This window comes from Odontomachus brunneus, unplaced genomic scaffold, assembly GCF_010583005.1.
Source record: "Odontomachus brunneus isolate Ranch 3 - 2012 unplaced genomic scaffold, Obru_v1 Obru_scaffold_025, whole genome shotgun sequence".
Classification (NCBI taxonomy): domain Eukaryota; kingdom Metazoa; phylum Arthropoda; class Insecta; order Hymenoptera; family Formicidae; genus Odontomachus; species Odontomachus brunneus.
This window is the reverse complement of record NW_022639475.1, coordinates 1480119-1506399: the sequence shown is the minus strand read 5'-3', so window position 1 is coordinate 1506399 and position 26281 is coordinate 1480119. Positions and strand designations below refer to the sequence as shown.

The 26281-nt window shown below is 41.0% G+C and overlaps 1 protein-coding gene across 8 annotated transcripts in view; it reads right to left on the bottom strand.

Moving 5' to 3' along the window:
• Positions 1 to 26281, bottom strand: part of LOC116842388 (uncharacterized protein DDB_G0284459-like) — a 63942-nt gene that overhangs the window by 1052 nt on the left and 36609 nt on the right. For 2 of the 8 annotated variants that reach the window (XM_032811545.1, XM_032811544.1), the window contains exons 2-4: positions 3414 to 3800; positions 1596 to 2308; positions 149 to 1283 (exon numbers count right to left, since the gene is read on the bottom strand). In XM_032811545.1, the coding sequence (XP_032667436.1) occupies positions 149 to 1283; positions 1596 to 2308; positions 3414 to 3800 (2235 nt within the window). Of the gene's footprint in view, positions 1 to 148; positions 1284 to 1595; positions 2309 to 3413; positions 3801 to 4616; positions 5800 to 10089; positions 10715 to 10751; positions 11424 to 19110; positions 19553 to 20110; positions 20924 to 26281 lie in introns of those variants that run through there. The other 6 variants (XM_032811548.1, XM_032811547.1, XM_032811551.1 and 3 more) reach the window with 6 other exon arrangements.

The window sequence follows — 26281 nt, the reverse complement described above, 5'->3', positions numbered from 1 at the left end:
ACAAAAGGCAGGCAGGTTGGCCATGCATTTCTTTTACGTATTTATTGTAAAAAAAAAAACGAAAAAGAAATCGCAAAATATATCTTTCAAATATATCTTTAACTTAACGTCTCTGAGATTTTAGATTTGTTCTTATGGAAAAACTTACGTGTTCGAGTTCGGTGTGTCGTTCCCTCACGCGAGTCCTGTCTCTTGTCGCTTGCTCTTCGGGATCACCGATCTTGAACTCCTCGAAGTGTCTGACGATATTCGTCACTCGAACCGCGCTTTTCACCTGATCTGGCTCCTTTTGTCTGGTTTGGAAAGAGGATCGCACGTGATTAAACCTGCTCTTCCAGAATCCAGCCTCTTCGCGACCGCCCGCCTCCCTCGTGGAGCTCCTGGTTGAGCTCCTCGCCGAGCTCTTCGCCTCGTCCAGATTCAAGTTCCTCGCCGCTTTGGACGTTGACGATGACAGCAACTCCAGGATACCTCTTCTCGTGGAATCTGCGCCTCCGGAGTCCTGCTGAGACCTCTTCTCGTCAATCAAGAACGACGGACTCGGGATCTTCTTTAGGGTCAACGTGTTGTTGCGAAACTGCGGTTTCGGCGGCAACGCTGGCGGCGTTCTCGGTGGTGTCGGCGAGGTCGGTGTTGTCGTTACTTCCGGCAATGACTCGATGTCTTCGTAGTCCAGATTCGTCGAACGTGGTCTGGCGATCGTCAAACCCCTGGTGGACATCTGCAGACAGGCCTTTTCCTCGATTCTTTCCATCTTCAAGGGCGGATTGCTCGCTTGGGGCTTCGGCAAAAACTGTCTCGCTTCTTCGACGTCGACTTTGGGTTCGATGATGACTAAGGGAATCGCCTTCGAGTCCTTGGAGTCGTCGTCCGGCTCTTTCTGAACGATTCTCATGCCAAATTCGTCTTCGGACGCACTGCCTTCATTCTCCTGAACCTCGTCTTCCCGTGGCGAATCCTTGTTATCCACAGTACACTCCTCGGAGTTTCTCCTTTCCATTTCGGAACCCACAGACTCGATGTCGGACAATCTGGCCGGCTGGAAACGCACGATCCTACCACGGTGCTTGAATCTACGTGGCGCCGAAAGCACGTTCTCCTCCTCCTCCATATCACGCAATAGTATCTGGTTGACACACTCCAGAACGGAGTTGTGATTGCCGTTAGGCCTATAGACGTTGTGCCGGAACATGTCGTCGTTCAGTCTATCTTCGTCAGGATCGCTGTACCAGTTGATGCTAGTGTCCTCCACGGTCACTTCAGGTGGCTCGATTTTCGTTTCGCTGTTAGATGAAACCAGAATGAATCTCTCAGAAACAAGATAAATATTCAAATATAATGAAACTTTCTAACGCGTCGCTACTTTTGCGGCAAATTATTCTTACTTGATGAACAATTTCAAAGAATGATTAACTTAAGAATTTTACATGGTTGTTTGCAAAATGATAGAAGAATTTTATATTCAGTTTGACTTATCTAGTACACGAGATATATACTATATACTATAGGATACTTTGCGCCCGATATTCTGTCTATAACGGCATAATCAACGAAAATTTCGTCGCAGGGACGATTGTCCGCTCGCGAAAACTTACACGTTATTATTGTTGCTATAATCGTCCTCTGTCCTTGACAGCTCCGTCTTCTGCTGCAAGTGCCTCTCGTTAGCCTCGTTGCAGGCGTTCACGTAGATCGGCTCGCTCTTCTCCTCCCGATTCGTCCTCGCGTCCTGCTCCTCGTCCTCCGAGACGAAATTGCAGTCCATTCCGTCGTCCTTGCTCTCCGTCCTCGTGATACCGACCACTTCGATTACTTCCGAGCCCTTCGACGTCTTCTGCCCTTTTGCCCTGCGAAGAGATGTTTTCCTTTTCGTCGTCGTCGTCGTCGTCGTCGTCGTCGTGGTGGTGGTGGTCGTACCCTCGTCCACCTCCTCCTCGTCCTCGTCCACGATCATCGTGGTCTCGTTCTCGCTGTCGGTCACCGTCGTTGGCGTGCATCTGCTCGAGCACTTGTTCAACGTCGATCCCGGCGACACGTCCGTGCTCTCGCCCTCGCAGAAGCCCTCCGTGCTGAGCAACGACGGACTGCCCTCGGTTGTCGTGGTGATAATCGACGCGTCGGTGTTCTCACTGCTGGTCATACTGGTCTTGGAGATATCACTGCCGGCGAAGCTGTGAGTCTTTCTCACGCCGCTGCGGTCTAGCTCCTCGAGAACAATGCCGGACGCCGCCGGGTTCAACCGCGTGATTATCTCGCACTTGAGACTCGCGATGTCTTTGCCGAGGCCGCTCTCCTGCAGCGTTTCCTTCTGTAAGCAGAAATCGGCCCGAGTCTTACACATTGAGAATAAAACAGTGTCTGGTACTTGTGATTATAGTTACATAGTGTGAAAGAATTATAGCTAGGTAACTATTCTTTTATAATAAGTGCTGTAATATCATTGGTAATAACTATATACCATAACTATATGTAATAACTATATACACTGAAAGAAAAAAAGAGTTGGAATAACTATAATCTCACTATATTTTATAGTTCGTTTTGGCCTCAAACATATATTTATGGTTTATCTAAACATAAACATAAAGATATAGCATAATTAAAACAGATTTATAGTCACCATCTTACTCTATGTATATAATAAAGCACGCTTTGGGAATATAGTTACATGTACCTATATTTTCCAAATATTCCAGTTGTATTGACTATATAAAATAGTTAATTTCTCTTACTATTCAATATTTGCAACCTTACTATATTTTTTTTTTCAAATGATTATAATTCTTGGTAAAAGTTTTACATGGGTCAGTTATACTATACTTATATTGTAAATATTATAAACATTATGCTGAAATTTACTATAAAAATAATATTCCTAACTATAATCTTTTTACTATGCCATTATAGTTCCAAGTGTCATATATTTTTCCCTCAGTGTACCAATAACTATATAGCCATATTGCTACACTGAAAAAAAAAATGTTTAGTATTTATAACTATACAATCTCAGACAGAGAAATTATTATTAACAAATTATGGTCACTATTATGGAAAATTATTTCTTATTAAATTCCACTGTAATGTTAGTGATAATAATGTTATATGCATATTATATATACTACTACCGTTTTCGTGTTAGAACAATAAAAAAATATTGTCGCGGCCAAAAATAACTTTAGTTGAACCGACCATTTTTTTCTCAGTGTATACTACTATTTTTTCTTAGGGACAAAAAGATATGGTTGGTGCAGAAAATGACTGTAAGTGTTTAGTGTGATAAATAATTTTCGATTTTTCTTGGTGTAATCTCGTCCAATCTGCTTTTTAAATTTCTCGCGGTAAAATCTGGCTCGAACGAGTGAAAATTCGCTCGAAGCGATAACTACTTTTAATGCAAAGTTTTCTCTAGTTACCTGCAGATTGCCGAAATTCTGCAGACTCTTGTCGACGTTGGCATTGACTTCGGCGTCGGCCAGTGCCGGATCGCGTTTACACTTGATGTAGTTCTTCGTGTACCGCCTGAGCATCGCGATCTCCAGCTGCTGGTTCCGGATGACGTTGTCCTTCTCGCAGAGCAGCTGTCTGATCGACTTCTGTTCCTGCTTGAGACGCGCCTCCAGGACCAGCAGAGCCCGCAGTATCCTCGAGAGTTGTTGATCCCGCAGAGACTTCTCGGACTCGTGACCGGCGGCACGATGGTCTAACTCCCTCACCAGGTCCCTGCATCTCTTTGTGGCGAGCTTCAGGGCTTCCTGAGTGCGCGCCAGTTCCTGTTTGAGCGTTCGGACTTCGGTTTCCATCTAGGGAACACGCATTTTGACGGAAAGTTATTTTACGAGTCGGCGAGAAAAGTTTTCACATAGAACAATTATAAATATGAAATTAAACATTTTTATTATGTAGGATGCACTTGGACGCAACAGAACTAGTTTCTTAATGAAACAAATCTTTCGTTCGATTCAGAGTCGATTTTTTCTCTTCGCACATAAATATAAAAATATCACGAATAATTCATACAAATAATTGGAAATTATAAGTGTATTGATTTTATAAGCAGAGATTGTAATTAGAAATTAATTTAACAATTAGAGATTGAAAATCCTTTGATTGGCGTAATAATAGAAGAGATTCAACACAAAATAAGCAAAGTGTGGCGAGCGATATAATATCGGCATAAATGTGAGTCTCTCGCGTCCTTTTCCAAATTCCTACGCCGCTCTCGAGGATAAATGGCTCGAGTTGCACAATGCGGATCGCGCGGTGAGATATTCATCATGCATGCGAGCGCATGCAGGCTGAAGGATGAATGCCGACGTTTTGCGCGGCAAAATCGTGGAACAATGCCGGCTCCGGCCTTGCCTCGCTTTGAGATACGAGACGCGAGGAGGAGAACCTCGGGCTGACTCGAGAAAGAGAGACGTCCGGATATATTCGTCCAGGTGCAGGGAGGGACGACCGGCCCCCAGGACCGGAAGGACCTGACCCGGTCCGCGGGGCTGTGGACCGGTGGAGTCGCGACGGAAGAAACGGCGGCGAGCCATTGTTAGGTAAACACTTTTCAACTTAACGCGTTGACTGCCCAAGGGTGAGCGGTGCATTTGCATTTTGGGTCATACCTGACGTACAGCGAGTCCCATTATTGCGGCGATGCCAGTTAATGAGATTCTTTAGCGAACACGTCAGTGATGTCTCTCTCTCTCTCTCTCTCTCTCTCTCTCTCTTATTCTCTTGGAAATTCAAATATCAACTTCAATAATATTCGCATAAATTTAAATAAAAATTCAAATACAAATCGAGGAATTTGAACACACAAATTTGAACCCGATGAGAGTATACCGAGTTTCACGAAAATCTTAACGCAGAACAAACAATGAACGTGTAACTAGTTTTCTGTTATCTAGGAACTGATTGGAAGAAGATTTCTGTAAGAAGTTTTTATTCAGGCTATTGTTCTCAGTTATCTCGATCGAGTTTTAAAATAACCCGAATGTTTGGACGAATGTTTCCGACCGTGATAATAGAGATATCGTTTCTGACTGATGAGTTTTCGTTTGGTTCTTAGTGCCTTAAGCTAATGAACTTTTTAGCGTATTGGGTGTGATTATTATTATTCATTTACACCGATCTTTTTCCGTCAAAGCCAAGTCTTTCCAATCATTTGCATCGTGCCTAGATATGCGTATTATGACTTGATTGTTTGGCTTATCTGTCATACTAATATAGCTTGACATATTATATCGTATCATCATATCGTACCAGATATCATATATCAAATCATATCACGAGAAACGTGGAACAAAGTCTATCAAAATCAACGCAAGTTGATCGTTGCTAGTAAATTATATATTGCTTCATCGAGGAAGCTTTTGAATGTCACTCTTAGTATACTAAACATTACTAGTCTCAAACACACTTTGTGATATTAATATCTACGATTAATATCTGTGATATTATTTGTGATATTATTATTGTGTAATATCTTATTACACATCTCATTAATATCTCGAATTAATTATCTATCACACTAATTATTATTATTAATATCTTACCGCATCAAATTGTATCACATATCCAAACACGATAAACGAAAAATGGTAAGCGCTCTGTTATCGGTGCAGTAAGTTTCCACGAAGCCTTAGCATTAGGCTAGACAAACTCACTAATCGTTGTCATCGTGTTTGTATATGTGATACAATAATGTGATACAATAATGTGATATGTGATGCGATAAGATATTAACAATAATAATAACTAGTGTGGTAAACAATTAATTCGAGATATTAATAAGATATGTGATAAGATATCACACAATAATAATATCACAAATTAGATATTAATATCACAAAGTGTGTTTGAGACACATTAATTTAATATATAATAGACTTTAGTCTATTATATATTAATATCTACGATTAACGTCTAATTTGTGATATTATTATTTTGTGATCTTATCACATATCTTATTAATATCTTGAATTAATTATCTACCACATTAATTATTATTATTAATATTTTACCGCATCAAGTCGTATAACATATCTAAACACGATTGGTGAGTTTTCGTCTGGCCTAATGCTAAAACTTTATGGAAATTTATTGCATCGATAATGGAACAATTATCCATTTTGACTCGCGAGAGAAAATCCGGCACTTTACGGCGCCAGATTTCCGTTTCCGCATACGTGCACACGCATGGTAAACTTGCTTTCCAGAAAAGGAAACCGCGGAACGGCGCGCTTTCCGCTAGTGGATTTAAACGGCGCTTGTTCGAGCCGACGATCTAACGGCGATGCGGCTAAAGTGCGAGCCGCAATTACGCGTGGTTTATTCGCGTCGCGGCGTATGCGCTCCACGTTGTTGTTGTTGTAAACGACTTTCTCACTTTACGGGGTTACGGATACGATATATATGTGCATATCGAGTGGGACGTAACGAGAGAGGCGTCCCCCCCGGCGGCGGGTGATTTGCGCGATGAATACGCGCGGCAGCGGCGGTCTCTTAAATCGATAAGCCGGCTACTAAGGCCGGCTAATTAAATCGCGCGGAGATTCTAATCGCGCATCACGAGCTACGAGAACGTCGTTCCCGTTTAACGAGCGGGCCCGCGATTTTTCGACGGCCGAATCGTCGTGTGAGGTCGCCTCTCCTCTCGTCAATTCGACTTGGAAAAATTACGATAACTCTTCGAGTTTCGTCGTTCGCGCTAATCCCAAAATACTTAAATGAAGAGAGTATACAGCTTGTAAGAGCTTAATCGCGACTCTTTTTCGGTGCGACTGCGAAATAGAAGCTTTTTGTTATATGGCGTTTGTGGATGCTTGGTTAACGTGATGCGTGAGTTTGGAAGGACTTTAATTTATTGAGAGTTAAGTAAGGAAGGGGATAGGGGAGATTATGTAGGAACGATTATGCATAGATACGTGAAGGCGAAACAAGGCGTTCAAGGTAGGAAAGCAGGATTCAGAGCGGAAAAAGTGGTAGAAATATAGATAATAGAGGTTGTGGCGTTGTAAGGAACGGGTAGTTAGGGTAGTGTAGGTAATGCAGGCAAGCTTAAGTTAGTATGGTAATGTAGAGGAAATTATCGATAGAGGAAATGTGTAATAAGTGGTGATAGAAGACAGAAGTACACAAGGAATGGAGGAAGAAGAGGATACAAGAAATGAAGAGGAAAGGTTTGGTCATCGAGTAAGGAAATAAAATGAAGATATATGAAAGAAGGATGACACAACGATTGACGCGATAGGTGCTGTACAAGTAAGAAGTGCAAAGAATAAAAGGAAGGTTATAGGATATGGAAAACTTCTTCTTGGCGATGTAGACTAAAAGAGGCTTATAGAGAATGAAGAAATGAGAGAGGAATTACTTGATGCAGTTAATAGAAAATGGAATATAGTGAAACTAACAGGATATAGAAGAAAATTGGAGGAATATTGAATGAAGAAGAAGTGAGGAGAGTAGTGAAGAAATTGAATATAAAGAGGAAAGGTAAAGGGATTAATTGGTTCCAAAAAATTCGGTTGTAAAGAATTCCTGTAGAAGATACTCAGTTTCTATTTAATTTCTACTCAATTGCTCAGCTATCCCAGCAATTAGTTATCTCAATCGATTTTTAATGCAGCTGAATGTTTCTTTGTTGAAAAGTGATAGTATTGTCACTCGAAATGATAATGTAAATACTGTCATTTAAAAGAGCGAACGTCTCGCTCAAGTTTAGAGTAGATTTTGACTCAATAGAATTTGAAACAAAATGTTTAGTACCATTTGCATTAATTTCAAAGTCAAACTAGCTGTTCAGACGAATATTTTCGGTTACAGTAATAGAGATATTATTTCTCGTCAGAGAGTTTTTCGTTTGGCTTCTATTCAGTTACAAACTGAATTGCGAACTGAATTTGTTTTCCGTGTATACATTCGTGTATACAAGTACTGTTCTCACTGCTGCTCAGAGCTTTAGTTTGCGATTAACTTTCGACGCAATATAGAGGCTTTTTCGCGACATTGCGTCCCAGAGAAATGTGTGTCGGTGTAACACGGCAACTTTTCCCGTCTCGCATTCTTTGCCGACGCACGAGGCGAAACAATCGCGCGAGCCCGAAATACCTCTGCTCGCCGGAGGAGAACGCTAACGGGAGGAACTGCGAGGATCCTTCCGTTTGAAATTCTTAAGGAACTCTCTCGCGGGCCGACCGATCACAAGGTTACCGAGTCATCAGGACGAGAGTTTCTCAGGCCGCTGGCGCGGGCCATAAATTATACGCCCCTGGTTCCCAAAGAGAAGAACGGTGCTGCGCGAATCCCGTGATTTTTCAAGCGTGCGAGGAATAAAGTTAGAGAACGGCATGCGGTAGCTGCAAACTACGTAAATAATTGTGTCAGACTGTGCGAGACTGGCAAAACGCTCTTAGATATTCAATCGAACAAACCGTTGAGCCAATGAGAGTTTGAGTCGCAGATAGATACCTGCTGTGTATCCAATTAATCAAGATGCTAGATCAGAGATAAAGCGCGTCTTACAGGTGAAGCAAACGCTTCGATTCTCATTTGGATCCTCTTCGATGAATCGGCGAGTTAAATTTTTTTTCAATTTCAAAATTTTATAAAATTGTCAAACAGTTTTGTACTTAGTATAGACTACATTTTAGAGAATTCGGTCCCGTTCTTTATATTTCTTAGAGTCATATCCACTCAAAACGAAAGGTGACAGTATTGTCACTCGAAGTGATAGTGTAAATACTGTCATCTAAAAGAGTAAACGTCTCGTTCAAATTTAGACTAGATTTTGACTCAATAGAATTTGAAACAAAAAGTTTAGTATTATTTGCATTAATTTCAAAGTCAAATTATTACTAAAACATAAAAAAATTTATATAACGTAAATATATTTGTGTACTTACTTATTTTTTTAAATTTATTTAAAAAATTTTAAGTTTTTCTTTCAACTACTTTGTGTGGAAAAAGTGAATAATACTGGTAATAACAATAGCAAGAACTATAGTTATATTTTATAAGATTGTTGCCGCGCAACTATAGTGGCTTCCTAAATTTTGTGCGTGTGTATAAGAATTAATTGATAATAAAATTTTATGTAATAAAAATTGAAAACTAAAAATTCTTTCAGTTCTTCTTTCAGCGGTTGAATAACGGAGAGACGATTACGGAATAAGTTCTTGCTGGCCTAACGTTCGTTCGATCGAATAATTATTCGTTAGGTCGAGATCGCCTCGAGGGGAAGTCTTGGATGATTCCCACCCGTTGACCGCGAACTTCACTCCGATGTTTCCCATCGCTTTGATTCTTTCCCATCGCACACGAGAGCACCGCTGTTCCCAACCATTACTCGATCCGAGATTTACGATCTCCTGCGGCCGCTTGGCGATTGCGTCGGCCACGATAGTGACCGTGAAAAGTCGCTGGCGCAACGGCACCTTGAAAAGCGAGCCAGGGGCGAGGCGAGACTGCAGGAGACGTGCGTATGACCACGGCAGATCACCGACAGGAAGACTGTCGAGGCGACACAACGCGCGAGGGCTCATTTCAGCCCACTTCATCTTTCAATGTCGCGTCAGTCTGGCGACTGTGAAGAGGAGCAAGCCCGACAACCTCCTCCTCCTCGTCGTCGTCGTCGTCCCCTGCTGTCTCCCTCGACGCCACCTCGACGCCCACTCAGGGGGTCTCTCAGGGGGTCTCTCGAGTTCACGTGCTCGCTCGTACACGCTCGGAAAAAAGTATGCTGCGACTTTCTCCGCTCGCTCCGAGCAACGGTTTTTCGGGTCCATCCAGGTGCCACGATTGGAGGTCAAGCGGAGTCGGACTGCGCGCGCCAACGGCGAGACACATATATCGGGGGTCGGTACAGTTATTCGCCTTTGTGCTCGCTGCCATCACGAAATCTTGCCTCGATCTCTCTTGTCGATCGATCTGCGTAACCGCCGCCGCCGCCGCCTCGTCGTTGGGCCTGCGTCATCGCGCGATTTACAATTCGCGGGTCGAATGATAAGCGCAGATAAAGCGTACACCTGGTGGGTGGGTGCTTGCGTGCGTGTGTGTGTGTGTATGTGTGTGTGCGCGTGTGGCAATGTTGCGTACATGTGGATGTGTGCGGTCGCTCATACGATCGACGCCAACCTGCTATCTGGCATCTTTAACACCTGGACGAGCGGTTCACCGGTGACGTCACGGCCGAGCGTCGCCGCAGCGTTTCGCGCTGCCCGATGAATGGACGAGAGAGAAAAAGAGAGAGAGAGAGAGAGAGAGAGAGAGAGAGAGAGAGAGAGAGGACGCACTTTCTCTCCGACGTTGCATACCGCGAGCTGCATTTCTGCAGTTGCACGCGCTCTGCGAGCGCGAGCGCGACAGCTGCGCGCCGCGCGATGCACATATTCGCATTGTTTCGCGAGCCGCCGCGGCATATGCATTCCACCCGCTCCCTCTTCTCTCTTTCTTTCTCAAGCGATCGCGCACAGGAGCCCGAGCACACAGGAGGCCAAGCGCAGGTCGTCGCATGTCACCACGACGAAGACGTCGCGTTTCGTCTCGGAACGACGAGAGTGCTCGGCGACGATCCGTCGGTCGACCTGAAAGATCGATCTTGCTCCGCGAGATCCGCCCTGAAATCGGTCCTCTATCCGGAGGAGAGATTTGCCTCGGCGCTAACGGCAAACGCCAGTTCGGGCGAGCACCATTTCGCTCCGAAGCGATAAGTTAATAACTCTCCGCTGATAACGCGCTCATCATCGACCTGTTTTTACCTTGCCAAAGCCGCTCTCTCCTTCTGCCCCCGCTCCTCCTCGGCCGTTCTCTGTGCGTTATCCTACGGTAATCCTACGGTAATTCCCCGGTGATCACAACGGATGTGCCCGGTGGTGACCACAACGGCGCGGCCGAGTTTCACCTGGCCGCGCGCCCTGCGCGACATTCCGCGCGCTCCGGGCCCTTCTCTGTCTCTCTCCGTGTTTCTGCCGTTCTCTCTCTCTCTTTCTTCTTCACGGGCCCCTTGGTCGTCCCTCGGGGCCCGGTGGATCTCAACTAGTTCACCGAGGCGTTCGCGAAGCACTCACGAGCGCGTTCCATCTCGCGCGCGCGGATTTCACCGCCCGCGAAGTCGCGTCGCGACGGCGTCGTCGCGAACGGAACCGCGCGCGCAACTCGACGACAATCGACGTCGGCTGCGACGACCACGACCACGAAGAGCAGCACAGAGACCGGTACGTGCTTAGAACCGTCACGGACCGAGTCTGACTGGCGGCCGGTCGGCGAACACTCCGGCGACTCGTCGAGTCGCCGCCGAACGGTGGAGAAGGGAGAGAGTGTTGCCGCCAGGCTCGGATTTTAAAGCCGGTTTTTGTGCCGAGAGCACGGCTTCCTCGGTCTCCGTTTGTATGCCGTTGTCGCTGGTAATTGAATCGTAGCTAATCGAGGAAAGAAACAAATCCGTTCGCCTCGTCGTCCAGCGTGCAAAGTGGCTCTATTTTTTTTCTAATCACAAATGACTTGCCTCCCCGACACACGGTGGGTCCGAAGGCACGTGACCTCGACGCACGATAAGATTAATCAGGTGATATACCTTATCGCGACGGTATTATCGTCACATAATGCCATGCGAGGAGGAGGAGGAGATGTCGTTATTTTTGCTTATGCATTGCGAACGAGGGAGTCGAGTCATTGTCGGCGATTTAACTGAGGCATCGATCCGCATCAGGTAAAATCGCACGAGAAATGATCGCGATGTGCACTTTTCCTCGTCGCACTCTGTCGAGAAGTTAAATGTTAATCGCCATGTCCAGCCCTGGGCCAAGTCGGCAGGCCTGAGCAGAAGGGAGAAAGTAAGAAAAGAGCAGGTATAAAGCGCAGGAGAGACGGAGAAGAAGTTCTATCCTATAGGAATGTGTGTGTGTGTGTATATGTGTGCGTGTATGCGTGCGTGCATGCGTATGCGGTCCATCGGACTCAGATGGAAACAGGTAGGACCACCGGTGGGCCGTGTGTAATGTAAACGTGAGCGAAACGTGTCCTTTCTCAGGTAAACCGTGAAACAAAGCTGCCATCCGTGATTCTGCTCGCGATTCCCGTCAGCTGACTCAGATTCCTCGAATTTTTCATCTCTTGCGCTCCAAGGATGCAGTTGTACAGCGGCATTAACCAGAACTTATTGTGAAACTCGGCAAATGTTGCCGCCAGCGCCCTTCGGCTCTTAAACCACCTCTAGAATCAGCGATGTCTAGTTTAGATATCTCAAACCTGGGGAATTCTAAATCCTAGAATTCGGATTCATAAGACCCACTGTGTGTCGCAGTTTTGTCTGTTAGCACCCTTGGCGTGCAAAGCGCACTCAAAAAAATGGTTTCGCAGTCACATAGCGAAAATTGTTCAGACACGAGAGATTAGCTAAGACGGATAAATGATTAGCAAAAAAAGAAAAAAAACTCGAAGTTCTAAAATTCGAATTTATTAAAAGAGGTTTTAAATCTTCTAATTCGGATTTATAAAGCCCACTGTGTCACCGCGGCCCTTTTGTAAAGGGTTGAGTCTTTCGCCTGAAGATATCGGTCGCGACGGCCGATCGATATCGTTTCGAAAAATATCTCGCGAGGTTTCGCGAGCCCTAGCCTTGACGTGGAAAATTGATGTCTTTCCCTCCCTCCTTATCTCGTGTGCAACTGAGGAATAAGTGTTTAGTAATTGTAATTGTGATTGCAACTGCAATCACACAGTGAAATATTAATAACAGCCAGCGAGACCCATTTTTACAATAAGCGCCATTTATAGCTTTGCTGATAATGGCTATGCATACTGCTACTGCTGACAATAATCATGTGTGCATATTGTTATTGCTCATACATACATATCGCCATCGTTAATTTCTCGTTAGAACAACGCAAATGTGCGATTAACGTCGAAAGTGCGTCTGAGATAAATAATTTTCTTCTTTCCGCGTAATCTCTATAACGTATTTGTAAAACTTCAACTCTCTGTGTAAAGCGCCAACTCTCTTCCTGCATTTATCAGAGAGATTTATTTCTATAATTGGAAAGATCTCCACGATGGAATTCCTCAGATTAGAGGATCTTCTTAGATAGGAAGGAACGATAGTTCGGAGACACCGCGTGTGTACATCCCGGTTGTCACCCCCGTTCGCGAAACGCAAGCTGTCGTGGTCGTCGCCGTCGGAATGTTATCGATAGAAACCAGATGGACGTTCTTGATCTTGTCTCGATAATGTGCGATCGCAGCCGGTCGCGCGGGAATGGCGATTGTCCTAGAAAACGAGATTCTACAGGTCGGCGCCTGGTCGTAGCAGTTGTGCAATCGCCGTTTAACGAGTCTTCGTCGAGACCTTCTTGCTCGCCCTCGCGGAAACCACCTTCTTCGGGTGGATGTTCGACAAGCGAGCGGAAGCGCGTCCCGATCGGAAGTTGGCGCCGCTGAGTAGAGAGAGAGAGAGAGACAGAGAGAGAGAGAGAGAGAGAGAGAGAACACAACACTCAAAAAAATTGTTTGCTAGTCTATATAGGATTCTAAATGCTACAGTTAAAATTCACCGCCAACTTTTGTATCTGCTAGAAAATTGTCTGCAATATACAGAATTTACAGCAGCAGTGCTCTAATAATTTAGATGGGTGTGAGGATTATACATTCGGTCGTCTTCTCACCTCTAGTTTTTCTTGTCTACTACAATCAATTTTTGTGAGAAGTGTGACTCTGGCTTTAATCTAGATGAGCGTCACAGAGAAACCTTCTTATTAAATTTCACCAATATTCCAGACAGAAATTCTGTTTCTGTCATCTGTATTGATTAAACACAAAACATATGCGATATCGCGGAATTTGCTAGTGATTTATACATTTATATACTTAACTAATTTCTCACATCTAGATAATTTTCGCTACGACATGCTACTTGCGATCATCCGGGCGCAAAAATCGCAAAAATTCTTCTACACATTTTAAGTGAATTTCGTATAATTTTTCCAGACGTATTGCTAAAGTACGGCACACCTTCGTCTCGCTGTCGTAATTAATGTAATCACCATGCGCGACATTTCTTATCGCGCGGACGGTAAAATTATTATTATTATTATAAAGTTATCACTATCATTATCACATTCCGGACATGAACCGGCGGAATTCTTGCCAGACGCGAACTTAATCCCACCCGATAGCGTCTCATCGATTTATTAACGCGGTTACCTTAGAAACCCGCCTCGCTTAGCAGCTGCTATCCCGTCTTACGATAACACTGTTATCACGATGCACCACCGGCATCAACGCCGCTCGCCCTCTCACCCTCTAGACAGGCGGGAGCTGAGCTTGGAGCTGCAAAACCGCTCCCTCGTGGATGACACTCAAGAGAAACAACGTCGTACGGGAAAAAGTTTTGTCAGATTAACCAATTTCGTGAGATATAAACTAACCATACTGTAAATTCATGGGTATTACGTTGGTTAAATTTCTTTTTACGTGTTTCTTATAGTTTCAAGCCATATCATTTAATACGTATTAAGTTATAATTCACGTGTCTCTCTCTCTTAGAAATGTGTTAAATGACATGATTTAAAACTGCAAGAGACGTCTAAAAAGATCTTTAGCCAAATTACATGTTTATACTTTAGCCAAATTACACGTTTAAAAATAACACACTCGGATTAATAGCGCAGAATTCCGGTTGAAGTTATCAGAATTCTGTTCAAGTCAACGAGATTTCTGGTTAGCCAGAACTTGCAACTGTTTTTTTGTTATAATTTGGAATAAACTTAAATCCGGAAAACTTCCAAAATTAGTATTTCTCCCGGAATATTAAATGTGAAAGAGAAAGAAAGAGGAAAAACTTGTAATTTCAAAGTGCCGCTATTTTGTTAAATTTCGACTTCCTGCATATAACAAATCCTAGTTCATCCTTCAGCAAATTTAATACTTAACAAAATTTTTAAACTAATTTAAATTAAATTTAAATTTAATTTAGTTTTAAAACCTAAATTAAATTAAATTTAATATTTAAACAATTTAAAAAACTAATTTAAATTAAATTTAACTTAGTTTTTAAATTTTCAGACCTCATTTGTTTCAGATCGTTAAACGAGCCTTAATGTTGTCTACCAGTTAAAGGCGTTCGGCGACGTAGTACAAAAACCTGGACAAAATTTCCATCTTTTTAAATAAAAAGAATGTATTTTTTAGGCAATGGTGAACAGTATGGTTGAAACCCAATATTGATATCTTTATTTCTTTGAAAGAAATTCATAAAAACCTACTTTTCGGTTGTTTAAACCAGAATCTTTCCTGAACCTCCCCTGAATCCTCCTAATTTTCCGTCTGTCGGATTAATGGCGCGACGAGTTTATAAGAGCTGACGTAAACCGCGGATCGGCCGCTCGCTTAATAGGCTGCAGGTCACTTTGGTCGCGTTGCCGAGACTCCAATTAAATCGAACCGACACGGTATCGACGAGGATGACGACGTTGTTCCCACTGGCGTCAACGGTATTCGCTGTCAACGACATCCGGTTCGCGCGAAAGGGAACGTTGTACTGACAGACCCCGTTCGTTATCGTGAGCGTACGATAACGATAACGGGACGAAGGTGAACTACTGAATCACGATCGATCGCGCCCGCACGCCTGCTTCCGCCATTCGTGACAAAGTCGTGACAAAGTACGCGATCGTGATATTCAGATCGAGCTGTTCCAGCGAAAAGACATTTGGTTGCAGGATTAGCACGACGATGAGGGGCAAATCACGGAGAAAATATCGTAGTAAAAATTCCAACAAAATTTCTGTCATCTTGGACCATACGGAGTTACGACCGAAATTACGATATATTTGTTTAAAAACGTTGAACACGTTTGATCTTTCACTGCAAAGTTATATATTGTAATTACTCGAGTGCCTTTTATATATCGTGTATATTAGATAGAGAATGTCAAATTTACTATTTCTGCAGTAATTTATATACTACAATTTCATTTATGGTTTTATTTCACAAAAAAGAAAAACATAGTCAAAGGAAATATAATTTTAAAATAATTTTTACTATATTTTTCCCGTGCATGGACATTGCACTAAAAGAAGAAAAAATTAATCCTAATAAATTAAATCACATTAAGTTCTGATCTAATAAAACATCGTTAAGACTGTATTATGTTACACTGAGAGAAAAAAATGGTTGATCTAACTAAAATTATTCTTAACCTCAACCATATTTTTTGCTTGTCCTAACACGAAAATAAGTTCTGATCTAATAAAACATCGTTAAGACTGTATTACGTTACACTGAGAGAAAAAATTGTTGATCTAACTAAAATTATTTTTAACCTCAACCATATTTTTTGCTTGTCCTAACACAAAAATAGTAACATGCATATAAAATTATTACCATTAACATTATATTATTACCATTATAAGATATTACCATTAACATTATTAACATAAGATAATTAACATTAACATAAGATTATTACCATTAACATTAGAATTTTATTAACAAAAGTGGCTTTTTTGATGATAATATACAGTAATTATTTATCTATATGATCACAATTACAAATATTTCTTTCTCAGTGTAAGCCTGTACTGAAACTTAGCGTACGAAAATTAATGGAAGAGTCCGTTCAGCAAATGTACGGAATGCGTGACGAAAATACAGAGAAATTTGCGATGAGCACGAGCGCATGGCGTTTCACGTGCGACAACGCTATCGAAGGATATCGAGGGCGACTACAAAGTCGCGGTTCGAGACGTCGCGATTCTCTCTTCAGTAAACCCGCTCTCTTCGTGGAAAAAAACCGCGCATTATTGTAGCGGTGTAACGCGCAAATGTCTGCTGTTTTGTGACGGGAATGCGAGAATTATCCGAGGAAACGACTATTGTGTTATTGCCGACGTTAATAAATACCTTCAGCTGGCCGGCCGGTCGGTCGGTCGGTCGGTCGGACGGACGCGAAATTCCGGTTTTACGTAGACACGAACGTCCTGTCGCGATGATTACGTCATCGTTCCTTATCACACGGTGTCCGACTACCTTCTTGTTCTTATCGTAGTGCATTCCGCGCGATGTCGATCTCGTGGGACCGCAAAGGTAAGGAGTCTCGCAAGAGGATCCCGAGTCACTGACTTCCCCGACTTTGTGATAACTTTCACGGAACTTGCGCGGAACTACACGGTGAGAATTTTATAGTAAAAATTGCTATAGATTTGCTCTTGCAACTGAGAAATATATCGATACAATAATTGGCTACTTTTTCCTTTCACATGTGCTATGAATATTTTAGGAATTGAAATGTGCTACTAAAAGATTGCAATGTTCCTTAATAACATAAACTTTTCCGCAACATTTCAGCATAGAAATTTCCCAAGATTTCCCCAGATACATAGATTTTGATTAGAATGCTCAAACTTGTCCCAAAATTATCGCACTACGATATCAATTGGGAATTCCCCATTCTTGTCCTAAATATAGATTCTCTGATTAAAATTGAAACAGTAATACTATAGGAACTCGGACTTACAAGTAGACATACCCAAAAGTTACATTCCGATTTCTTTCTAATTTGGCACAAATGTAGACGTACAAAAAATATTTAAGTCATATTTTTTCATTTTGACCCACTTTGAGTTTCACGGGCAGTTTATAGCTTTTTAATATTCTCACTTCTATCGTCAACAAGTACAATAAAAATACATAAAAAATAAAATTGAATACAAAGATATAGGCGTTTCTGGTTTGTTAATTATGAATATGAAGTAAAATGTGTAAAATTATTTGTATAAATAATAAAATATTTAAACAAAACATGTAAAAAATTAAAAAAAATTATTTACACAAATTTCTCGGTTTAGCCGAGATTCGAACTATTTTTGATTAATCTAGCACAGATTTGAAATATTTTGGTTGGAATCTCGACTAAAGAAATTTAGAATGATTCGTGTCTCAGCTATGCCAATTTTGTTAAAGTTATTTAACTATATCTTGTATTAAATTTTATTTCTTATGCATTTTTGTTGCATTTGATGATAAAAGTAAGAACATTAAAAAGATATAAACAACCAAAATGAAAAAATATAACCTAAATATTTTTGTACTTTTACATTTGTGTCAAATTAGAAAGAAATCAAAGTGTAACTTTTGGATAGATTTACTTATTAGTTAGATGGTATGCAAGTGTGAGTAAAGTGAATTGAAATGCTTGGTAAAGTGAGTTTGGAATAATTTTAGTGTATTGAGTTAAGTACAAGGGATCAGATAGGGGAAATTATAAAGGAATAGATAGTATATAAGTGAAAGTCAAACAAGGCAAGAAAGCAGGATTCAGGGCGGAAAAAATGTATAGGTAATAGAAATTATGGCGTCATGAGGAACGAGTAGTCAGAGTAGTATAGATAATGCAGGCAAGTTTAAATTCGTATGGTAATGCAGAGGAAATTATCGATAGGAGAAATATGTAATAGAAGACAGAAGCAGAGATAAAAGATAAAGGAAGAAAAGGTTACAAAAAATTGAAGAGGAAAAGTTTGGTTATCGAATGAGATAAAGAAATAAAATAAAGATATATGAAAGAAGGATGACTAGAAGAAATATTGGGAAAACTTTGGATTTCTCCACTTTAAAACATTATACCTTTAACCAGAATCATAACTCTTGTTATCAACCTATAATTATTTTGGCAAATTGAATTGCATTCCAAATAGATACTAAGAAATGTTCTATGTGGATTATTGACAATCTATTCCTGCATTATTAAGGACATAGTAAAATTGAAATTTATATGAAAAAAAAATTATAATATTCTCTCTGCCCATATATAGAGCGTTGTTTTTTCCATTTCTTTAAAATAACGCTTTCATTTCTTTGTTCCATTAGTTCATTCACGCAATCAATTTCCATTGAACAAATTTTTCTTTTTGATAATATCGGAAATTTCATTTCAAGGATTCGTTAATGATTCAGAAGACTCGCGGGCAATTACAGTCAATTGCAATTCTCCTCGGACGTTTAATAAGAACGCGCGCGGGATAAACCGATCTCTCGCCGTTTTTCAACGAATAAACGCCGGCTCCGCGACCGCTCCGTGCGGCGCGATGGGAGATTTTTGCGCGATGCTTAATTACTTATTACCTCCATTAGTTCCCTCGCGGCAGATCGTAAACGAGGTTTACGCGTACGCCGCGGGTATAAATACTGCCGACCCATAGTATCCCAAGTATCCCACCGTCGACGCTATCGAAGTGTCGATACTTCGTTCGTGCTGAAGGCGAACAATCGAACGTGGACATCACCTTCGACGTCGACGTTATTAGTACTGATTCTTCCAAACAACTTGAGTCGTTTCGTGCGCGTTTAACACGTTGAATGCCATGACAGTCATCACCGATGATGACCACCACTATGAGGGGAAGAATAGTCAACCTCACCAAGATCACAGTCATCTTCAACGTCAATGTATTTTTTGCTTTAACAAAAAGATAACAGAAAGCAAGAAATTAACAGGGAATAAGAAAAAACGTAAAAGCACGGGAGGAAACTTTTAGAGTAAAAATTACCGTAGAACTTTGTAACCGTAGGAGCAGATCGACATTCTTGCAGACTATTTTTTCATTTTATATGTGCTGTTTTTATTAAAAAATTTGCTATGTTTCTAACGAAATTTATTATGTTTTTTAAATAGTTTTATTGATAAACTTGAAAATCACTATGATGTCAAAATAACGAGAAAATAATCGAATCGTGATAGAGAAGTGAATTTTGTCGTCATTTTGACGTCATCGCAATTTGTTGTTCTCACTGGGTAGTTCTTCATAAAAGCAATTGTTTTGTCAAATAAAGAAATTTAAATTTATACTGCAATTCTAAATAAAATCGTAAAGCTCGTAACTTGTTCTCGTAAGACTCGAGAACTTATGAATAGACGATTGATACGTAAGCTACGACTTTACGATTTATTCGTATGTTTGTTTAGAATTACAGCATTAACTAAATATGTTATTAGCACTCACTAGAGAAATGTTTACTGTTTCTTAGGTACTTTCCTCTCGCAAATACCAAACAATCGACGGATATCATCGCGGCGATCAATGGATTGAAAGTACCTGTGAAACTCGAGAGATCAGCCGCGTACCTCGAAGTGAACTGGGAACTTGATGCTCGAAGTCACGACGAAAATTCAAGCGATTCGTCCTCGGATGTGGGTGTAAGGTGCGTTTAAGTGGCGAGTACGGGGCAGGTGCTCGCGAAAGATAAAGCCCACTTCGGTCCTTTTACGCGCATCTGCCGCACGTGATCTTTCGGCCGACAACCCGTTGACGGTCGGAGCATGTCAACAGACGCTCGTGTTGTTGTATCCCCGCCGCCGTTGTGTTCGGTTACTTCCACGTGCAGGGAGGTTACGTTCACGGAGTTAACGAGCCAAAGAGATTCCGTAGTAAAAGTCGTCGACGAAAGTCCGACCGAGCGTTCGCATTTTCCACTTTCACAAATGATTACAAAAGAGCTCTCGGGTCCTGTCTGCTTTTTTCCCTGCCTCTTTCCACACGTGTTCACCACGTTTCCCTTTGCGTCTCTTTTTTGTCTCTTTTTTTCACTGCCAACAACGCTCGGGAGCGCCCGAGGCGCGATAATCGTCGTCGCTCCGACGCGAAACGACATGCACACGGTGAGAACCACTGTCACAGCTCGCTTACCTTCAGCCTTTACACACGTAAAACAATGCCGCGTGTATTGCACCGTGTGTGCGTATGACATATGGCGGCCGGTTGCAAAGAGCACGAAAAACGCAACGGAGGATCGATACACCGTTGAGACAACAGCCGCTGTTGCGTCTCGTCATTAAAAGTGGACACATGTGACACACACCGACTTCTCCTGAAACCGACGCTATAAACCGAAAATAATCGGAAAACGACGGCGTTTTACGATTGTGACTCACCGCGTGTCTACACGATCGCCGATGACAAGCATGAAATTAACACGTTTCGCTGTTCACGGTTTGTCCCGGGGAAATTCTCCCCACACACCACATTGCATTTGTTTTCACGTAATTGTGTAAAACAGACTTGGTTTGTTTATATTCAGATATGCGAAGAAAAATGTCGTTGTCACACACATACACAGGTGATGTTGGTGCCGGGCAGAACAAAAAAATCGCGATGACGTCAAAATGACACAAAAACGAGAAAATTAAAACAACTCACTTTTCATTCACGATTCGATCACTTTCTCTTTATTGTGACGTCATCGTGATTTTCTGTTCTACTTGGGCAATAACATGTCAAACAAAATTGCAAATTTTGGGTAAAGATAAACTTTAAATGAGAGATCGGTGTGTCACACATGTGTGACGCTGATGGCGGACGTGTTGAAGTAAAAACGAGAAAAAAAGGAAAAAATGTGTTGCGCGCTTCTTCGAATTCAATTTCATGCGAAACGATTACTTCTTTAAAAATCCAAAAAAGAGGGGAAAAAAGATCTCAGCTCGACACTCGCAATAAACGGTAGCGCGGTATTTTTGGAACGCTGCGCAGGTGACAGATTCCCGACGCCGGAACATTTCGCGAAGATCTGGCGCGAACGGTTCTTTCTGCGCGCGTGAGAAAACAATTCCGGGAATCGCGACCGCATAAAACGGCGATCGAGTGCATTAAGAGAGAAAAAGTGGAAGAAAAAAGAAATTTCGATAAAGCCGTCGCTACTGCGAGTGACGATCGCTGCTGTACCGTGCGCGTTATCTTATCGGAGGGGGAATTTCCTCCGGCTCTTTAAAGCCCGGCTGTTATATGTATATGCATATATATATATGCGTACACACCGGAGCGTATGTGCAGCCGGAGTGCAAAGTGGAGCGCATTTTGGAGTGCGCTGCTTCACGGATCGCTCGGCCTACGAAGACTGTCCCTTGGTCGACGGTATTTTCGTGACAGACGAGAGCCCGCAGGTCGCTTTGAGGCCCGTTCTTCCGCGCAATTCCACCGGACGGAAGCAACGAAATCGCCGAAAGCGAACAGTCGGCGCAGCCGAAAGGCCGCGGTACAACACTGAGAGAAAAAAATAGTTGGAATAACTATAATCTCACTATATTTTATAGTTCGTTTTGGCTTCAAACATATATTTATAGTCCATCTAAACACGAAGATATAGCAGAATGAACACACATTTATAGTCGCCATCTTATTATTCTATATGTATAGTAAAGCACGCTTTGGGAATATAGTTACATGTACCCATATTTTCCAAATATTCCAATTGTATTGACTATATAAAATAGTTAATTTCTCTTACCATTTAATATTTGCTACCTTACTATGTTTTTTATTTAAAATAATTATAATTCTTGGTAAAAGTTTTACATGAGTCAGTTATACTATGCTTATATTGTAAATATTACAAACATTATGGTGACATTTACTATAAAAAAGATATTCCTAACTATAATCTTCTTACTATGCCATTATAGTTCCAAATATCATACATTTTTCTCTCAGTGAAGGAGCATGCACGGAGAAAAATAATTTTGCTTTTTTAGCAAAATCGTTGCCACTGCATATTCGTAGTAACATCAAGAAAATTTAGTCGACGTAACTAATTTTGCAAATTATTTGTTGTCAGAGCAGAAATAGTTTCGTTGCCGGGATAGAACAAATTTGTTCTATCCCGGAGTGTATTTGTCCTAAGAATCACGTTAATTTGTTATTGATGCAAAATAATGTATCCTTAGTAAATTTATTTGCTATCGGAGCAAAACTGCAACTGCTTGTATAAATCCATCATGGTTCTTATAGCAAAATAATTTGTAGATTGAGCAAATTGTATCCAGCAAATAATGATTTGTACTCTTAACAAATCTTTTTGCTGTCTATATAATAACGAAAAGATTTTGCTAGATCAGCAGAAAATTTGCTGGCTCAGCAAATTATTTTTCTCCACGTGGGTTATTGAACAGAGTGATCGCGATGAAATTCGCGATTGTTATTTTCGCCCAGAATATTTGCGATCATGTCACTTTTCCCTACACGAAGGAAATGTTATAGTTTTTCTATCATACAAATCCTCCCCTACAATTTTATTATATTTTCCACGAATAAACTGTCAGTGAGGTCTATCTTGCTAAGGAACGCAGTAAATTTCGCTAGAAGCGTAGCACACGGAGAAAACTGCTATGGTTGCCATGCATATTTTCTCTGCGGCTAGAAAGAAAATTTATATGATTTCAAGTTCAATAGATATTGCATTAAAAGTTGCTGCTGTTATATGCCTATTCATACAGTTCTCACAGCCGCAGTTTTTATGATGTGTAATGTTAAATTATATATCCTCATATATAGAGCGTCCCAGACTCTCGTCCGCAATTTTTATGGCAACGTAGAACGGATTGGAATTCACCAATCTTCTTTAATTAATATTTCGAGATTTACTTCAAATATCGCAAAACGATAAGGGACTTTTATGTTCATCTCAATCTGTTCTACGTTCTCACGAAAATTGCAAAAGAAAGTCTGGAACACCTATATAGTTGCCCCAATCCAAGAAATTCAAAGAATTTTTCTACTTCCCTGTTGTGGACTACAGAAGGAATATTATACTTGAGAGATTCGTTAGGGTTAGGTTACACTATACCAACACTGAAGCCCGTATTAATAGTCATTGTTTCAAATTCATATTTAAGAATAAAATACTTATATTTAAGAAACTTTGCATTTTTCACGCGTTCGCGAGTTAGGGGGAAAAATGATCGATAACGTCGTATCAAGGATATAGACGTAAGCGTCTCAAAATCGAGGAGAATCGGCGACGGTATCTATATTGGCTGTTTTCGCAAACTAATAACTCGTTCCCGAGTTCGCACGGCTCAACGACTCCTAACGTTGGTGGCGACCGAACGACGAGCCAAGGTGTTTTCCTGGACTTTCGCCCCATATCGGTCTTTGGAGAGACCAGAGAAAACTGGCCAGGCATTTTTGTCGCTCATCGCATACTTTATCGGTCCGCATTCCGCTCTAATTGTCGCACGCTCTCCTCTTATCGCACCCTGTTGAATACCTCCCCTCTCTCCCCTCCCTCTCAATGTGATTGTGCTCGAAAGCGCGATAGTCCGCAATAATCTCTGCGCGATCTATTCACTCCGATGCTCGATACGCTTCCGCACGAAAACGAAAATTAAAGCCGAAGGCTGAACTGCACGGAAAAAAAAGATTTGCTAATATATGGACAACTAAAATTATTAACTACAAGAGCAAATTTTCTTGCTTTCATAGCAAAGCTATTTAGTTGTGATAGCTAAATGATTTGCTAATATATGTATTAGTAAATCTTTTAGTTATTACAACTAAATAACTTTGCTACACTGTTAAATATTGGAAGGTCAAATTTAAACCAATTTCTTGAGTTAAATAATATTTAGTTATTTTTAACCATCATGTGTGTCAAAATTTACTATTTTAACACAAAACATGTGTTTAAAAAAATAACCACATCTAATTAGCCCATTTAAAACAATATTAAGTCATTTTTTACTAAAACAAAGGTTACATTAACGTGCACATAATAAAAAATAAACTAAATTTTAGTCAAATTTAATACATTTCTTAAGTTAAATTATTTAACTCCATTACATTAGTTAAATCAACGATATATTTAGTAGGAGCAGTGGCGACTTATAGGAATGGTTAAAAATAACTCAAATTGAATATAATTTGACACTACGGATTTAACAATGTATGAGAACAAGAAAATTTGCTCCTGTAGTTAATAATTTTAGTTGTCCATATATTAGCAAATCTTTTCTTTCCGTGTGTCCGCGTGTCTAATCGGATATCTTGACACGTTGAATGGCATGGGGAGTCACAAGCTATTAGTGTGCACTGAGAAGAAAAATCGTATTGATCTAACTGAAATTATAGTTATTTTTTGTTATATTCTGCTAACCATATGCTAACCATGCACGTTCCAACACGAGAATAGTAACAATAACGTGCACGTAAGATTACACTGTTCGACAAATTTTTGTGACACGAGTACGAATAGTCATTTCCGATGTATTTTTACCTGCTGAACACGAATCCGTCGTCCAAATTTGGCTATCACGTCACAATTTTGAGAAAAATGGCGTCAAAGAAGCCAAAATGCCGAATGCGGGAATCTTCTTATCTTGTATCTTACTCCATTTTTCTCAAAATTGTGACGTGATGGCCAAATTTGAACGACGGATTCGTATTCATCAGGCAAAAATATATCGGAAATCACTATTCGCACTCGTGTCACGAAAAAAAGTTCGATTTTTGCCGAACAGTGTTATTATCATTAATATTATAGTATCCACACAACGCAACGTTTAAAATCGGGACATAAGACGTCTTTAAGACGTCTTATATTCCGATTTTAGACGTTGTGTTGTGTAAGTAGAATTGACTACAAAATTTATTTTTTTACCATAATTTATGATAATTATTTCTCTATGATTATATTTATGTGATCTACCAAACATTTTTCTCTCGCAATAACCGGCACTGTGATACTGCCGCGTCTTTGTTAATTTCCTAAATAAAAAGAACGATCACTTTTTGATCAGTAACTGGCTAGGGATTTTGGTTATCGACTACTTTTTGATCAGTTTAAACGACGCTTGCTTCAAATAAAATCACAAATAACATCATTGATAGATAAAAGTGATCAAACTGATTGATTAATAATTAATTTCATCTATCGATTAAGCTATTTGTGATTATGACGATTTTGATTATCGATTTGCCGATTATCTTAGTCAAAAAAAAGTTTATTCGATTTATTGTTCAACATCGTCAATAACATGAGCTGACAAGTATATGTTGAAGAAACCGTGTTTTTTGCATTTATAATTGGAACTGTGCGGTGAAATAATTATAGTCAGCGGATCTTTATAGCAGACGTAATTATAACGTTTGCCGATGTTAATCACGCATACTTCTACTTTTTTGTTAGAACAGCAGGAAGAAATGGCTGGCGTTGAAAAACAACGTGTTACTCAAGAGAATCGATTCCGTCGATCGAATTCTTGTCTAAAGCCACGAGTCTCGCGAGCTTACACGAAGTTACGCTTCGTTGCAATTTTCCACCCCTCAACGGCTCAATTTACTATTAAGACTGTGCGCTCATCGTTCTAATGACGATTAGAGCGACGACGACTCCCGTTCTTCGCGGCCTTCGTCCTTTGATCACTCTGGCGCGTTTCTTCGCGGGCTTTCTTGCTGGCGATCGCGATCGATAGAGATAGCACGCATGATGCAGGTGGATATCAAACATCCGGGGGGGGGGGGGGGGG